General features: G+C 35.1%; 1 protein-coding gene and 1 non-coding gene across 2 annotated transcripts in view; both read left to right on the forward strand.

Annotated features, from left to right (window-relative positions):
- The window catches only part of TNKS (tankyrase), a 186,793-nt gene that overhangs the window by 16,210 nt on the left and 157,908 nt on the right, over positions 1–12,675 (forward strand). Inside the window, exon 2 of the mRNA XM_049772427.1 lies at positions 6,686–6,910. Coding sequence (XP_049628384.1) covers positions 6,686–6,910 — 225 coding nt within the window. The remainder of the gene's footprint in view (positions 1–6,685; positions 6,911–12,675) is intronic.
- LOC126007590 (U6 spliceosomal RNA) lies at positions 10,925–11,028 on the forward strand. Its single transcript, XR_007495125.1, has one exon. It is a non-coding gene; the product is annotated as a U6 spliceosomal RNA (small nuclear RNA).

The raw sequence follows: 12,675 nt of genomic DNA on the forward strand, positions 1-12,675 counted from the left end.
TTATGTAAGGGCATTGTGAAGGGCATTTTTAAGTGAAACTGGTTGCTTAACTACTTAATATTATGAATATTAATTCTGTGGTTTGGAATACAGTGAATAATGGCAAAGTTAGATATAGTAAGAACCAATGTCCATATTGTCAGCATGTATCAGTATTTGTCTGATCAAGAGCATGATGAGTACATTTTCCAAATGACCAATATCTTATAGCACAATGCTATATATATATGTATATATATATACACATATATATATACATATATATATATAACTTCTGGAAATGAAAGAAGGCAAAATCATTTTAGTATTGTTTTGTGAATGGATTTGATTTCTCAGATCCCTGAAAGATCAGAAGTCCTCAGATTTCACATTAAAAGCTGCTCAGCTAATAATTTTGTTGTCTTTCAAGACTTTGATTAAATATAAAGACATTCTCATCTAGAGAGATACGCTTAAAAATTAGATTTATGTATAATTTTTAGAGGCTTGTCACTTGCAGAGCATTGAGTTTCAGATTCTGCCCCAGATTCACTTGAAGTGTTTGTTAAAATACTTGTGGCCACACTTTCTAATATTTTGTTTGGTTGATATGAAGAAGAGTCTGTTTGCCTTATTAAAAAACATCAGGTAATGCTAATGATGAACTGGAGAACAAAGAATTTTTAGACCACAGGCCTTTATTGATTTATTTGAATAAATCTTTTAGTACTGTGGTTATAAAATTGTTCATAGTTGAGTTTGAGTCATAGGATGTAAACCACCTTTCACCAGTGCACTTTTCCCACACTATTGTCCCTAGTTCCCTTTCCATTCACCTGCCCCCCTGCCTGTCTTTGGGGGCTGGGATTTTGCTTCTCCATCCCACCCACCCCCTTTCCTTTTAGAGACTGCGGTTTGAACTATTGTTAATGAATGGGTACTATATGTCACTTTATTTCAATTCAACTTCCAGTTCTTGTCCAGAGTGATCAGTTCCAATTATTGTCATGGTGAACCTTTCTCTAACTGCTCTCACTGCTCTTTGTGGCAAGCTTTTTACCATGACTGGTCCTCCCGTCCCTCATCATTATTGTCTCTGGATATTATTACCATACTGCCTTTTATTTTTCTTACATCCCACAAATGAGTGACATTTTATGTCTGTCACTCTCCCTCTAATTCATTTCACTCAGCACAATAATTTCAATGTCCATCCATTTATATTTCCTAACGACTGCATAGTGTGCACTGTAGATGTACCACAGTTTTCTTAGCTACTCATCTGTTGTTGGACACCTGGCTTGTTTCCAGATTCTGGCTATTGTAAATAGAGCTGCTATGAATATAGGAGTGTAGAGGGCATTATTGTATTATGTATTTTTGTGTTCCTAGGGTATATTCAGAGGAGTGGTATTGTTGGATCATATAGGAGCTCAGTTTCCAGTTTTTTGAGGAATATCTGTATTGTTTTCCAGAAAGACTGGACTAGATGGCATTTTCACCAGCAGTGAATGATAGTGCTTTCTTCCTGCATCCATACCAGCTCTGGTTTTTCTTGTTCTTTGTGTGCCAGTCTTCATGGTGTGAGATGGTTTCTAATTGTTGTTTTGATTTGCATTTGACTTATGATTAGTTAATCATCGGCCTTTAAATCAAACCACTGGATTAGGTTTTGAGCTTCCTTTTAAATAACTGAAAAACAATTATCCTTGTGATTTTTTTTTTTTTTTAAATTTTGAGGGAGGGATTTTTTTGGGAGCCATAGTCAGACTCTGCTGGGGTCTGCCACATGCAAGGCAAATGAAACACAAATGCCCTACACAATGTACTGTGTCTCCAGCCCTTCTTCTGGTGATTCATTGTTTGAGGACACATGGAACGCAAGTTGACTCCTAAACTAGCAAGGCAAAAATCATCTAGCTATTCTCATCCTTTAATTTATAAAGTGTTTTAACAGTTGTATTCAGATATATTTACTATCTCAGGAAAAGCTGGCATGGTATTTATGAAATTATACTGTCATCGGAGCTCTGACCTTTGAGTATGAAATGAACTCTTTCTCCTGGGAGTTTAAAATGCTAACAGATATTCCTAGGAAGTTTTAAAGGTTGATAAACTTGCCTTCAAAAGTTTTCTTACTAATTGGTATTTCTATTGTATCCATCACAACAACTGCCTTTACCTTGCTTTCTTTTTATCTTCATAATAAATATGTATGTACATATATGTATATATAATAATAATGTGCAAGCTCTTGGGACCCAGATAGTAAAAATATTTGTTAGGGGACATTTGGTTCCTTTTTTCTTTGACTTCTAGCTATGTTGATTAATTTCTTGTATTGTATTTAACCTTTTTCTTGGAAAATGTGATTTTTTTTCTGTAATTTCTTTGTTAGAATAAATGGTGATAGATTAATAACTGTCAGAGGAATTTTAACTGTTTAGTCTTTAGGTTCTTGAGATTGGTATGTATTTAGTTAATTCTGTATAGTTCGCAGTTTTCCTTACTGATACCCAGCATTCACACAGCAAACTTGACTTATGCTACTTTGGTAAGTCATAGTGTTCCTATGGATACATATAATTTAAAGGAGTTTTTGCATTGAAGGTTGAATCTGTTTTTCCGTGTTTGTGTGTGTGGAAGAAATGGGTGTAGAAAGGTAATTCCATGCTGTTGCTTGTTTTGGCATCTTACTACTTTCTCCATTTTGAACTCATGAATTTCTATTTGCTACTTACATATAGAATGAATTTCTCTCCTCTTAACCTTTAAATATGTTGTAGTTTGTTCTTCCTGTAGTTTGTCCCTGTCTTTTTGTCTAGATATGTGCTTTATTTCTTAAGCCTTTTTTTCTTCAAAATATCACTGGATGTGGGAAACTTTGCTTTCTCTGTATTATAGTTAATTTGCTTGTTGTGTTTCTTTGTAACCTACATATTGAAATTATTTGTTGAAATGTTTATTGATTAGTTGATATATTTATTGAGTTAAGGCAGAAATACATGTACCGTCTCCCTACCCTCATCTTACTACTTGTACATACACATACATACATATTGCCAGGCTACAATTTTCATAGAGAATTTTGATCTAGGAGTGTTTCATGTTCAGCATTAAGTTATTACATATTTGATTTTTGTTTTTGGGTCACACCTGCCAGCTCTCAGGGGTTACTCCTGACTCTACGCTCAGAAATCGCTCTTGGCAGGCTCAGGGGACCATATAGAATGCCTGGATTTGAACCACTGTCCTACCTCCATGCTATTTCTCCGGTCCCGTACATAATTGATTATTTTATTTATTTATTTATTTATTTATTTACTTATTTTTTTGATTTTTGGGTCACACCCGGCAGTGCTCAGAGGTTACTCCTGGCTCTAACACTCAGAAATCTCTCCTGGCAGGCTTGGGGGACCATATCGGATGTCGGGATTCAAACCACCATCCTTCTGCATGCAAGGCAAACACTTTACCTCCATGCTATCTCTCCGGCTCCAATTATTTTAAATTTGTTTATTAAGTACAAAGTTAGTTACATATGAGGTAAAACAATTAAACTATATTTTCTTAAAAGGTCGACTTGACATTAAACTTGACTGTACTCTGCATTTCTATTTGACTCAACATTTACCATCTGAAATTTGACATATCATAATTTTTTGGTCTGTTTTGTTTTTTCAACCACTGCGGTATATTTATGTTACTTTTTTTTTTTGCATATCCATTGAACTACACATAATTTTTCAGGGTATTGCAGTCCAAAGGTTTTTGGAATGATAGGCTGATATTCTCTCCTCCTCTTCCAACATGCTTGCAAGTATATATTTATTTTACTTAAATAAAAGTTTTATAGCTGAAAAGCTATGGCAAGTAACATGCTTGTCTTTCATGTGGCTAACCCAGGTTCAGTCCTAGGCAACCTGTATGGTCCCTTGAGCCCCTTTAGGAGTAATCCCTAAGAGAAGAGCCAGGAGTAAGCCTGAACACATCTGGTATAGCCCCCAAAATCAAACCAAACATTTTTTTTATAGAGCTAGTGTGGTTTCTAGCAGTTTCCATATTACTATTTGATACTTGCACTGCAACTTTGCAACCTCTACCACCTATGTCAGTAAATCCTCCACTACTGTTTTGAGGCCTTTCTATTTTCTGTGCCATTTTCATTCTATTTATCCCTTTCAGATGCTTGCGGGGAGTTTGTCAATCTTTTGTACTATTATACCATTCACTCAATTCATTGCATTCTTGATTTCTCTAACTTTATGCCTGATTGGCTTTATTTGATAGCCTTTTTTTCTTCTGTCTTGCTCTCAATATTTTCTTTTTCTGCAGCATTTATCTGTGTTTGTGGTTTTTCTCATGGTGCTTGTATTCTATAGAAATCTTGCTGTTTTCTAAGGCGAAGATATATTTACTGTAACTAACAGTGATTTAGATCAAGATGCATTTTTGTATGGAGGATGGCTTTTGAGAGAAGTTGGATTTAGAGGTAATGAAAGCGTGTATTCTAGGAGTTGGTTTTCTGGGTAGTTTCCAGGCAAATAGGAGCCTTTCTCAGTTAAAATGCAGAATACATGGGGAAAAATTCAGTCTTTAAATTCAGACCTTGTTAGTAAGATACCCAAGAAACTTACATTTTATATTGAAATGTTTTTGAATGACTTTAACTGTAACTAACATAAAGATAAGAAATTTCCTCACAGTGCCCCTATAAAAGTAAAATAATGTAATTGTTTCTCACACTGTTTAGGGGAAGAATATTATGATGTATTCGTAATACTCTCTTGCCTCCATAAATTGAGACACATAGCTGGAAAACTACAAACCAATTATCTTTATAACAATTCTAGTTTCCTTTCTTATGATCCCTTTACATATCACTCATTTTCAATCCACTTTCAATTCATGCTGAACTACAGTAGAATTAACACGTAAAGTTGGCTCTTCACTCTCTTCAACTCATTTTTCACATAACTTATTGGTTACCCTTTTAAGACTTAAGTAGATGCAAATGATTTATTTCTCTTATAGTGGTTCTCGTACACAAAATGAAACCCAGGCTTCTTGTCCATGACTAACCAAAGTTGTGGTAGGTACGTGATATGTGATACAGATTTGTGGAAACTTACTTTGTGGACTTTATCTTAGAGCTGAATTTTTATAGATAACTTGGAGGACATATCTTAAAATATATTTCTCCCTATTTTTTTACATATGTCTCATTTAGTTTATATATGCATAAATGGAGGAAAATATGACACTTTCTACCTTTTAGTTTTATTTAAGGTTTTTAACAGCATTACACAGGAGAGTAACAATATGAAGATAGTGTTGTCTAGTCTGTAAGATCTAATAAATTAAAGCTGGAAAGATTAACAAACCTATTAGCTTAATAAAGATATGATGCTAATTCTTGTAGTTAGTTTCCTTTTTTTTTTTGGTTTTTGGGCCACACCTGGCGGTGCTCAGGGGTTACTCCTAGCTCAGAAATAGCTCCTGGCAGGCACGGGGGACCATATGGGACTCTGGGATTCGAACCAACCACCTTAGGTCCTGGATCGGCTGCTTGCAAGGCAAATGCCGCTGTGCTATCCGGCCTCAACTAGGGCTAGACCTTTTAAGAATTTATTACAGTATAACTTAATTTCATTACTGCAGTTTAAAATTATCCTTGTTTATTTTTTCATTTTTCTCCATTGACCTTGCTAAATCCTCATCATGCTGCAATTTGCATGATGATGTTGTTTTTGACTTTATATTTCTTTTTGTTTTTTTGTTTTTTTGTTTTTTTGGGTCACACCCGGCGGTGCTCAGGGGTTACTCCTGGCTGTCTGCTCAGAAATAGCTCCTGGCAGGCACGGGGGACCATATGGGACACCGGGATTCGAACCAACCACCTTTGGTCCTGGATCGGCTGCTTGCAAGGCAAACACCGCTGTGCTATCTCTCCGGGCCCTTCTTTATATTTCTTACCTACCTAAGTGTTGGCAAAGCTTAACACCGCTTGACTGTTTCTCCCACCATTTTCTGAGTATTCTGATACTTAGTAGTATTCTGGCTTTCTATTTCCCAATGCCTGTATTCCACATTTGGAGTATTTTCTATGAATATCATTCCTAAACTCAGTAAATTCAAACTTTAGTTGTTTTACTTAACTACTGACTTTATTCATTTTGGTTACCAGGTTGGTCCCAAGAGGAGATATTTTGGCATTATCTTTAATTTTTTTGAACCTTTTGCAACCAAATTATCACAGTATATTTCTGGCATCCACACATTCCTTTCCATATGGGAAAGTTCCCCATATAAATAAGTTCCCCATATATAATGTTCCCCAGTATAAAGTCGACTATTGTGATTTGTATGATTTGGCATGTCAGCAAAGTTTGCATAACATTTGTCTCTTAAATCCAGAAGATGGATTTCATCCTTATAATTTTGTACTGTGATGCATGAAAGTAAATACCTTGAACGGGCGTTTTGCCTCATTCATTTTAGCACATCTGGCATAGTTGCCCAGCAATTTGAGAAATGTTTCTTTAATTGAGATGCACAATGATTAAAGGAATAATGTTCTGGGAGATTAGAGAAGTAGTTTGGTATCTGTTTGTTTTTAAGCACTATTTTTTATTATAGAATCTGGTCTATTCTGATACTTCTTTTTACAAAATTGAATTGATGCATATTTTTCCATTCTTTTTAGGTTTTGGAAGGAAGGATGTTGTAGAACACTTACTACAGATGGGTGCTAATGTACATGCTCGTGATGATGGAGGTCTCATCCCGCTTCATAATGCTTGTTCTTTTGGCCATGCTGAGGTTGTGAGTCTGTTACTGTGCCAAGGAGCTGATCCAAATGCCAGAGATAACTGGAACTACACCCCTCTGCATGAAGCTGCTATTAAAGGGAAAATAGATGTGTGTATTGGTAAGTATTTGATAGTAGTTACTTTTTATGATTAATCTGGTGATATAGTATTATAAACATAAATGTACTATTTATTTTAATTGTGAAAACAGTTATCCCAGAAGCAACTAGAGGAACCGGCTTGCACTTAGAAGGTTTTTTTTTTTTTCCCATCAAAAGGAAAGTAGAGAGATGGTAATCTAAAGTTGGCTAAGAACAAGATTCACAACATTAATTCTCCAAGTGCAAGTCAAGTGCCAACTTGTATGGAGCTCAATTTGATGGATTACTGTTATCAAATTTAGTTAATCTACCATCTCTTTTGAAGACTACAAATGTTTCATCTTAGCATCAGTAAGAGTCATTATGAGGTACAAGTTTTTACAGAATTAGATGACATATTTTGGTGCTCAAATTTATTCCAGGAAATACTTTTTTTTTTATGTTGCTAAAATTGAGCACTAGCCATATTATTACTACTGGAAAGCTTTGAGTTATTCAAATAAAGTAGTTCAGTTTAATGTTTTCAGTTTAGACTATAGATTAGAGAAAAAGCAGTTTCAAACAAAACAAGTTTTCAACCATTTCAAGTGTTGAGATTATATGAAATTAAATTTAATCAGCATTTTTTTCTCATGTGTATATATATTTTAGATTTTGCTTTGTATGAAATTTCTTCATTATTTAGAATTTTTGTTTGCATAAATTTTTATTAAAAAATCTTTATTTTGAAATCTAAACAAGCATTTAAAGCTGTGGTCTTCAACCACTGTCCACAGACCAGGTCTGTTCCAGAGGTGTGTAAAGATGGAAACTACTGCTGACTGCCTTAGTAGTAATTGGACCACATACAGGACAGGTGCAGCCTCAGAGTTATAAAAAGTGAAGCTAGAGGACAGGCATACTTTATCTTGAGTTGATTATGTTTCTCAAATGGTAAATATTTATCTGATGGCAGATTAACATAACTTTTCTTAATGATACCCATTTTAATCAGTTTTCCTTTGATATAATTTAGCCCTCTATGTCATTTTAAAAGGTAAAGTTATAATGCGATTATTAAGATGTTCTCCTAGTCAATCTATTACCTATTTTTAGTAGTCTCCTCAATTGCTGTCATATTCTGTGTCGTTCAATATCGTGTCATTTTTTGTTTATTTGTAATCTCTATTTCTAGTTGATTTTCCCAACTCCTTTTTCTCTCAACCTCTTAGACCAAGTAATTAAATAAAACAACCTTTTAATACTTGGGTTTATACACACTGAAGGTTTTTTTTTTTTAATAGATAGCTTCTAATATCTTACTTAAACAAATATACCTTTCTTCTTGCTCTCTAATTCCCTTCTGAGAAGTAACTTAAGGAAAGTAATTTTTTTAATCTAGGTTCTATTGAAATGAGGGACTAAATCTAGTATTAACGATTTTTAAAGAATGGATCATCCTAATTCTCTAGTCTCTCACACCTCAGTGGGCTTTGGCACATACAGCTTTCAATCTGGTTAAGTTTTTGAACTTTAAAAATGTTGAGAGAACGGAAAGGGCACCTTTGAAAATATGATGAAAATATAATCCAGGCTACAGTTGCTACTGTAGTATGTAACATAGTTATAATGAAACAAGATTAGTTATAATCTCTTCAGTACTCCTAATTAGCTCTCAGGAACTTATTAGGTTTAATTTTAAGTTTACTAAAACTGTTTATTATTTATGTGTTATACTTTGTGATATTGAATATAGTTGGGGAATTCATAAATGTTTATATGGATAATTTCCACTTTGGGACTACTGGATGAAGGAATTTAAAATTATAAGCCTTGTGCTAAGGTTTTTAAAATGGGCTTTTTCCATGGGCTTGACAGTTCAGAAAGTAAAATGTTTGCCTTTCACAAAACTGAACCAAGCACTGCCAAATATGACCCTGAAAACAAAACCAAAGAATTTTTCTAAATAATAAAGCTTATGTTTTTATATGTGATAATAGAATAACGAACACATTTGGTACTTATAAAGATAGAGCTCTGGTCCAGAGAAATAGCCCCTTTCTTGAGCTGAACACATCTGCATACATTAGGCCAGCTCTATCCTGGTACCATTATGGGCCCTGAGTCTATCAGGAGCAACTACTAAGCACAGAGCAAGAGTAGTCCTTAACTACTGTCAGATGTGAACCAAAAATAAAACAGTAATAAAATATATTGAGGGTAGAACTAAATTGCAATACTAGAAGTAGGGTGGTAGAAAGATAGTTTATAATAAAGCAAATGTTTTGACCTTACGTCCTGACCTCATCAGTTGTAGTTGTATGAGACAAGGGTTCTAGATGGCTGTACTTGCCATGGTTTGCCGAGTTTTGAAAAGATTAGCATGAAGGTCCTTTTAAGGGATTTAAGAGTACTAGGTAAGGGAAACATAAAATTAATATTGATATCTGTCATAAATTATATTGCCTTAATGATCTTGAATTAGCTTGAGTTTTGTGATACAGATTTCTGGTTTCTTCTGTTTGCCTTCTATTATCATCAAAATGAAAATGCCAATTTACAATGTACCAAGACCCCAGAAAGAGGTTTCACTGCCATCACACCATTACATGTAGGCCCTACTTGACATCTCCTTTATTCTACATTTTGTATAGGAAAAGGGGACATTACATTTCTCTTTGGAGATAGCTTCTGGTTTTCTCAATGAGGAAGGGACATAAGAGGTACGTGGTCTTCTAACACCTGTGGGACTTTCAGTTTATAATAACTCAACATCTAGTTATGAAGCCCAGTAAACTAAATGAAAATGTAACAAACATTTTCTCAGCTCAATTTAAAAAGCAATTCAGCTTGGTTATTTATCACCTAGTGTCTTTCTCCCTCCTCCTCTTCCTTACTTCCCCTCTTTAATCCTCTACCATCTCTTAAACACAGCAGAGAAACTTTATGGTAATTATACCTGTTTATCTTCTTTAAACTCTTAGAGGTATGTGTTAGAAGTTCTAAAAGGAAAAATGGAAAAATACCTAATTGAAGATCAGCTATAATTCAACAAATGATAAGCAGCAAAGCCCAGATCTTGAAATTGAAAGGCTCATGAAGTTGCATACTGTATTGATTAGAAAAGACATACTGAGGAATATAAATATACGCTGAAGTTTTTCAGGCAGAAAGAATGAGTTTTCTATTAAGGAGAAAACAGTAGCAGAGGACTTTCCTATTTACAAGCTCTGAAAGCTTGAAAACTACTGAGAAAGGGGGATTAAGCAGTAATTCTCTTGATAAAGAGTAGTTCTTTAACAAGACAAGATAGGTTGATTTGGTGCAAGTGACATTTGTCATACCTGGTGGCCCTCAGGGCTTACTCTGTGCTCAGAAATCACTCTTGGCTGGCTCGGGGGACCATCGGATGCCACGATTTGAACTACCATTGGTCCTGGGTTGGCTGCTGGCGAGGCAAACGCCCTACTGTCCTATCACTGTGCTCTCTCTCTGGCCCCTGCTTTAAGATAATTCTTGACTTTATAGTCTTATATAGACTAAGGGGTTACTTACTATATATCTTTTTTTTAAACTTTATTTATATATTGATCGATCGATTGATTTCTGGGCCGCATCCGGCCATGCTCAGGGTTTACTTTTGGCTTTGCACTCAGAAATTGCCCCTGGCAGGCTGAGAGACCAAATGAGATGCTGGGAATCAAACTGGGTCCCTCCCAGGTTGGATACATGCAAGGCAAACTGCCTACCACTGTGCTTTCTCTCTAGCCCCTTTACTATATATCTTTTTTTTTTTTTTTTTTTTTTGTGGTTTTTGGGTCACACCCGGCAGTGCTCAGGGGTTATTCCTGGCTTCACGCTCAGAAATTGCTCCTGGCAGGCACGGGGGACCATATGGGACGCCGGGATTCGAACTGATGACCTCCTGCATGAAAGGCAAACACCTTACCTCCATGCTATCTCTCCGGCCCCCCTTTACTATATATCTTAATTGGAACTTTAAACTGCTACTTTAAATCTAATAATTAGCACTTAAAAAAAGTCCTGGTTGGAGTGCTCGTCTTGGCAGCACATATACTAAAATTGGAATGATACAGAGAAGATTAGCAAGGCCCCTTCGCAAAAAAGTCCTGGTTGGGGTCATAGACCTGGTCTTTTAGCAAATTACTTACTCTCTTCCAGTTATTATAGCTGCCCAAGCAGCCCAATTTTATGAAGAATTTTATAAAGACTATTCCCATCTTATTACATGACATTGATTTAGATGATTTTATATTGAAAAAAAGTGTACAGATAATCTTTTAAAAACTAAGGATAGGCCAACAGTATAAAAAATATTGCCTATAATTGAAACTAAGTGGGTTATAGAAATGAATGAATAAAAACTATTAGGTTATATTTCTCATTTTTTATTATGGCAATTTGGAACTCTAGTCAACTAATATTTAGAGATTTTATTTTATCACTTTCTATTCTTTACCTTGAAATTAAGTTTCTCCTTTCTTTGCGAAGGACATACCTTAGTGTGTCATCACTCAATTAAAAACTTGTTTAACCAAATATGGCTTATTAGCCTGAATAAAATCCTGGTTCATTAAAAAGTCAAAGTGTGTTATTGTTGTATGCAGTCTTTAGCCTTTGTGTATAAATAATGTGTGTATTCTCATGACACATTCTCATGTGTGTATCAGAGAATTTTTTAAGGTTGTATTTTACTCTTGAAGCTTCTGCACTATAAAGGTCATTTTCAGAATAACTAAGCAGGAATAGAGGGAAGAGAAGAGAGAGGGTTGAGAGTTAAGAAGAGGAGACATAAAGATATTTTGTTTTGAATTTTATTCTCTTTAAAAATTGGTTAGATTAGTATTTTTGAACGTCTCATCATGCTTTTAAAGAATACTTTAATGCTGTTTGTTTATAGACAAAAATAGTTTTTTAATCATGCTTTTATTGTGTGTACATGTGACACTACCCATTGTAAGTCCTTACAAGGAGTCTTCATTGTTCTATTGGCCTTTGTTTACAGAATGCAAGATAAAATTATGAGATTTTCAAGATGATAACAAAAGAATTAAACCAAGAATGACCCTAGTACAATATATATATCCATAAAGTTGACCCTGTTACAATCAAATCATTTGTTTCTTTAAATGCTTTAAAGGACTATCCCAACATTAACATCTAAGTACTATACAAAATCCTTTTTTTTTTTTTTTTAATTTTTTTATTTTTTGGTTTTTTGGCCACAACCAGTGACGCTCAGGGGTTACTCCTGGGTTGGGGGACCATATGGGACACTGGGGGATCAAACTGCCATCTGTCCTAGGTTAGCGTAGCAAGGCATAGCAATGCCTTACCGCTGCGCCATCACTATGGCCCCTACTCCTTTTTAGGGTTTATCTGACTCAGATTGTTGCCTCTCCAACGGCATTATCCCTGTCACACCCCCTTTTTTCCCCTCCCACATTCCAGCAGCATTGACCTTCTTTCTGTCCAGGAGGGATCAGACTTGCTGTTTTATAAGGATTTACCACTGTTCCTTTTTCCTGGAACATGTTGTCCACGTATTTTTTTGTTCAAAATGTCACTTCCTATGCTCTTACCCTCACAATGGTATCATCTTTTCCTGCCTTGCCTTTGCTTGGCTTCTTTGTGTTTCATTTGACTTTATACACTTCATATTTGAAATTATATATTTGCTTAATCATACATTTATTTGCTTGTTTGTCCTCTCTGTCTACTCTTCCCACTCAATGACCAAATATAAACCATAGGGTTTTTGCTTTATTTTTTGCATTGTATCT

This window comes from Suncus etruscus, chromosome 4, assembly GCF_024139225.1.
Source record: "Suncus etruscus isolate mSunEtr1 chromosome 4, mSunEtr1.pri.cur, whole genome shotgun sequence".
NCBI classification, from domain to species: Eukaryota; Metazoa; Chordata; class Mammalia; order Eulipotyphla; family Soricidae; genus Suncus; species Suncus etruscus.